Here is a 5658-nt window from a genome sequence, read left to right as displayed (position 1 = left end):
TTTATTTATCCAACATGTGTGGAGTTCCAAGCTTTTTAATCTGCATAAGAAACCCTGTTGTGTAACCTAGCTTCACAAGCAGAGTAAACTAAGTGCCCCTCACAACAGAGAGTCAGTAGTCATTAGGTTGTGTTTACACTGCAAGCAAAAGTGACCCAAATCTGATTTTTTATTTTGCCTATGTGTGACACATATTGCATTTTTTACGACAATCTCATGTAATAATTTTTTTTTCTTTCAACCCAAATCATTTTCATGTGTGGTGCTAAATTGGATACATATCCAACATCATTCAAAGTGACCTCAGTCTGAATGGTCATGTTGCATTTCATCCAACTTTTACTAAGTAGAAGTATGTGAGTTGATTCATATATTGATAACATTAATGCCAACAATGTGTAGTTTAAAGCTAGGAACGCTACACATCCTCAGCAACAGAACAGACGTGGCTTGGTCTTTTTTATGCATTTTAGATTCATCATTCATCATTTGCACCAACATATGATACTAAGTGGTTTACCAACGTGTTGGATCCTATCGATACGAGCATGGTTGCATCAATACTTGAGATTGTTCCTCTCCTCTACTTCCAGTACTTGGCCTCTTTCGAAAACTGCAATTCTGCACCTGACAGGAAGTTGCAAGACTAAATGTACACATTCTTCTACACATGTGGGTCACTTCGTGGCCATAGTGTTCACACTGGTGTCTGATGGAGGCTATATTTAAATTATAATGTGAACAACCTTGCAAAAAAGGGATTTGAGCAAGACATCAAAACTGACTCTAAGACCTGCAGTGTGAAGGCAGTCTTTGATTGCCTTGTTCACAAAAGAGATGCTCTGGGCGCTTGGTCCATGGTGTAGATGTGAACTACAGGGAATATTACACCAGTAAACCATCAAAATACCAACATTTTATTAACTAATAAAGTTCAGCACAAGTACAGTAAAAACAGAATGGTGTAACAATATACAGACAATAAATAGACATTAAATAAATAATTATATGTCCCTCTCTTTTTTTCCACACTTTGAAGAGGATCAGTAACATTTTTTCACACATGAAATGAAGCAATAATAAATATTTACAGTTTTTACTGAGTCAAGTATTGATCTAAAATGCCCATCTTTCTGCAAGGCTTCAGTCAATATTTTTATCTAGAGGTTAGAGGTAACCTGAAAAAGTTTTATGGATGGGTGGATGGGGTTCTCAGGCACAATGACATTTACTGACGATGAGGTCGTTGAATGGCGTCAGTTTCAATCGTCCCCTACTGTCATAGTGCATCAGCACCATAGGCTCATAGGCTGCCGGCACACAGCAGGGATGAGGCGTCCCTCCTTTGGTGATTTGGTGGAGCCGGGACTTGACCTGCGTGTGCATGCTCGCAGGCTTATAGTTGTGGGGGCAAGCACCGTCACAATAATGCATTGTATATTCTGTTGGGGCCACCACCCAGTCCGTCCAGCCGATGTCTTTGAATGACACGGTTAATGACTTCCTGCAGCACAGTCCCTGTTCGTCACAGACGTCTTCCTTGTTGGAGCGACGCAGCCTTGCTCCTTGTGCAGGATGAGCTCCCATCAGGCCCAGCTCCAGAGTAATAACTGGACTTAGCTTGTGGTCATCTCGCTTGAGTTGATTTATTCCAACATCTACAACCAGTGGCTGACCATCAGTCCTCATCCATCTCTTCACCTCTGGGCTGATGTCCAGCATCAGTTCTTGACTGCTTGAAGCTTGACTTTGTACCCCTGAGTGTGTGTTGGTTCCCAGAGCAGAGGTCACTGGTTTTATCCCGTTGATTTTAACTTTAATCTTCTGGCTCACCTCAGAGTTAGTGTTGTTCTCATCTAAAACATGCGTGGAAAGTTTCAGTTGTGCCTGGGATAAAGTCATGTCACGCTGAATATTTGGATTCTTCTGAAAAATAGCTCGATACCAAGTGATCCGATGGCCCGGGCGGGGATAGACCCTCCATAGCACTGGCTTCACTAAAAACAAACAAACAAACAAAAAACTCAATGAAAAGCCACTTGAAAACATTCTTTTGAAAGGATACATTTAACAACTTTCAAATTAATCTTAAAATGAAGTTCATATTTTTTAAATGTTGTTCAAAAGCCTCTCATTAAATTAATAAAACCAGAGGAAGCACATCTGCAGGAATGCAGAATGAATTTGCTGAACAAGAAACTGTCTTTAATTAAAACAAGCGGAACAGAAGCTAAAAGCGAAATGCAGGTGAACACAAACTAAACACTAAAAGCAGCAGAACAGCAGCTAAAAGCACTAAAACAGTAGCTAAAATTAGCACAACTTCATCTAAATGTAGCAAAAGAGAAATTCAAAGGAGCAAAGATGTAGCTAGAAGACTAAACCAATGCTAAAGCTAGACAGTAAATGCACTCTACAGCACAATGGTTTAGTGGTTAGCACTGCTGTCTCATAGCAAGAGGGTCCTGGGTTCAATCCCAAGGTTGGACCTGGGGTCTTTCTATGTGGAGTTTGCATATTCTCCTCATGGGTTTCCTGGGTACTTGTGGGAGGAAACTGGAGTATCTACCGAAAACATGAGGAGAACATGCAAACTCCACATAGAAAGACCCCAGGTCCAACCTTGGGATTGAACCCAGGACCCTCTTGCTGTGAGGCAACAGTGCTAACCACTAAGCCATTGTTCTGCCCAACATTGTCATCCAAAAATAGTTCTGTTCAAAGTGCAGTGTAATGTTCAAGGAGTGCCTGTCATGCTAAAGATTCCTGAAAACCTGCAGTATTTGTTTTCTGTCAGTCTTCAGTCCAAACTGGTCCCAGTAACCACAAATGTTGACCTACTATACATAAACATTTGATTAAATTTGTCACCACATCAGTAGTTGTGGTTCAGTCTACAACACATTGCAGTAATTATTACCGTCTGCCCAAAGACAAAAGCAGGTGACAAAGTTTCTACCCAGGTCTGTGGGTTTGTTTCCGTCTGTCACCAAAATATGTCATGAACCTGTGGACAAATTCAACAAAACTTCTAGGAAATAATATTTGGATGCACATCTACAACTCGTTGACCTCCAAAGTAACTTGAGCTTACCTTAGTAAACACAGAATTACCTGCTACTCAGTCAATCTCACAGACATCGAGCTACAGTTTGGTGTGGTAGCAGGTGCGGTTCTTAAACACATACGCTGATGTTACATCTTGTATTTTTTATAAGACTAAGCATAACCTTGTTTTTAAGGTTTGACCAAAATGGCCACAACACAGTTATGTCTTACAAGATGCTCTCAGTTGAAAACTCTGGCATGAAAATCTATGAATGTTATGGAGTTATTCTACCAATGCTAGGTTTTAATTCTCCCAGTTTACTACTACTTCTGACACCTGACTTAAGTTTGTTCCTAACAACCCTTCACCAGTACCTGGAAAAAGGACAGCAGTGGTAGAGGTCTGCCTGGCCATCCTCACTTGTCGGCTGGCATTTCTCTTCATCTCACTTATTTGTTCCCTGTAGAGCTGAAGCATCTTCTTCAGCTCCTGCTGTGAGGCCTTTGGAGTCGGCCAGGGCTCTCTGTCCAAACCCAGAGATCTGAGGATCCCCGTCTTAACTGCATCCAGAATCAGGACCTTTTGGCTGTCTGTCCCAGCTGTGGGAGACCAGCTCTCCTTTGAGGTGGAGCCTGAGGTGAGGAGGAGGAGCAGCAAGGAGCAGGAGATGAGTCTGAGGGGTGTGTGTGATGTGAGCATGGTGAGCCTACCAGTTGGGTCTGGTGCGTGAGTGTTGACGCTCCGTGGAGTGGGTTGGTTCATGTTGTGGGAAAACTTCCTCGCATGCTTTTATTTATAGAGCCTCTGCTTGGTCCCGCCCCCGCTCGTTCCTGAGTGGTCAGCCAGGACCACATGTGCACATGAGGCAATATTTTGAAGTTACATGTAACGAGACAAATCTATGAAAGGGGAGTTTTAAACATTATCACCTGCTGCCAGATGGCAAAGACAGATGATACTGTTTCAGCTCAAGTTTCTCTCTGCGTGCGCATGTGTGTGTGTGTGTGTCTGACAGTGTTAGCAAAAATATCTCATGAATCACTGGACTAATTCCAGTGAAACTTGCAGAAAATAATTATTGGATGTACAACTGAAACTGATTAACTTTTGAGGTCAACCCAATTCAAGATGGCTGCCACAGCCACCTGAACTTGGAAGACACAAAAATGGCTAATTCACACATATTTACCAAACATTTGATGTGTTTGTGACTCAGACTGATACCGACGTGTTCTGGCTGCTGGAGGATTGTATAAGATCTTTGTTTAAAGTTTTGCCATCAATGTTTTATGGTCAACTCTGTCTGTTACAGGACATGTCTTTCTCCCCCACATTAAAACGTTACTAGAACCTCCTTCTTCCACCTGCGTAATATCACTAAAATTAGAAACATCTTATCTAAAAATGATGCAGAAAAACTGGTTCATGCATTTGTCACGTCTAGACTGGACTATTGCAATGATTTATTATCTGGGTGTTCACCAACATCTTTAAAACGTCTTCAGTTGATCCAAAATGCTGCTGCCAGAGTCTTAACTGGAGTTACTAGGAGAGATCATATTTCTCCAGTTTTAGTTTCTCTCCAATGGCTCCCTGTCAAATCCAGAATAGAATTCAAAATCTTACTTCTAACCTACAAAGTCCTCAACAACCTGGCTCCATCTTGTATTTGAGATCTTATTGTTCCATATTTTCCTAACAGATCACTTCGCTCTCAGACTGCAGGTTTACTCGCAGTTCCTAAAGTTTCCAAAAGCAGAATGGGAGGAAGATCTTTCAGTTATCAGGCTCCTCTCTTGTGGAACCAACTTCCAGTTTCTGTCCGTGAGGCTGACACATTGTCCAGTTTTAAGACTGGACTTCAGACTTTCCTTTTTGATAAATCCTATAGTTAGGGTCGGCTTGTTACACTGCTATAGGCTTGCAGCTGTCATTTCTAACCCGGGCCCAGGCCCAGCCTAGCCCGGCCCAACAGGAAATTTGGCCAGGTTGGGCCAAAATAATGTGATGGATGGGTTGGCCAGGTCGGTGTCAGGCTTTTGATTGCGTAAGCGGCTGATGATCCTATTTGGATCACCAGCCACACGTGGCCGGTTGACCACGTGCTGACCGGCCGGTTGAAAGAGGTAAAAAAAAAAAAGTTAACCTTCAGATGGCTCACTGCTAGTAACCCACTTGAAGCTTAACTGGACTCAGCTGCTGCATCAGCGGACGTGTGCGGCCGATGACCCAATTTGTATCATCATCCACACGCATCCGCTAACCGTTAATAACTATAATACTATAATATTATAATAATTATAATAATCCATTGACTCTTGTTAATAAACAAAATTTTATATCTTCCTTTGTTTTAAATATGTTTTAAAATCATATCAAACTGATTTGCTTACAAAAGTAGTAAAAGCTTCATTTAATTTTTTTTTTTTTCGGGTTTGGTACTCTAATTACAGTTAATAGGTTGGGATGGGCCAGAAAAATTGATACGGGTTCAGGCCGGGCCGGATTTTTTAGGTCTGAATGCAACTCTTGCTTAGACCACTGGAGGACAAATTGACCTCGTTTCCTTAAATGAATTGTTAAAATTGAATAGTTTTCATTTTATACTA

The 5658-nt window shown here is 41.6% G+C and overlaps 1 protein-coding gene across 1 annotated transcript; it reads right to left on the bottom strand.

Moving 5' to 3' along the window:
* Nucleotides 1-1138: 1138 nt before the first annotated feature.
* Nucleotides 1139-3811, bottom strand: LOC119414420 (inhibin beta C chain). The gene is made up of 2 exons (XM_037681512.1): nt 3424-3811; nt 1139-1997 (listed from the first exon to the last, which is right to left on the bottom strand). The coding sequence occupies exons 1-2, from the start codon at nt 3809-3811 to the stop codon at nt 1213-1215; spliced, it is 1173 nt and encodes a 390-aa protein (XP_037537440.1). The 3' UTR covers nt 1139-1212.
* Between the last annotated feature and the right edge of the window lie 1847 nt (nt 3812-5658).

This window comes from Nematolebias whitei, chromosome 9, assembly GCF_014905685.2.
Source record: "Nematolebias whitei isolate Nwh7 chromosome 9, NemWhi1, whole genome shotgun sequence".
Classification (NCBI taxonomy): Eukaryota; Metazoa; Chordata; class Actinopteri; order Cyprinodontiformes; family Rivulidae; genus Nematolebias; species Nematolebias whitei.
The sequence above is the reverse complement of the archived record's forward strand: the minus strand, read 5'-3'. Positions and strand labels throughout refer to the sequence as shown.

What these genes read in the sequence shown, in the direction of transcription:
- LOC119414420 (XM_037681512.1), bottom strand. Translation starts at nt 3,811, where the DNA reads ATGAACCAACCCACTCCACGGAGCGTCAACACTCACGCACCAGACCCA. An exon ending in CACTGCTGTCCTTTTTCCAG is followed by an intron (nt 1,998 to 3,423) that starts GTACTGGTGAAG and finishes GTTTGTTTTTAG; the next exon opens with TGAAGCCAGTGCTATGGAGG.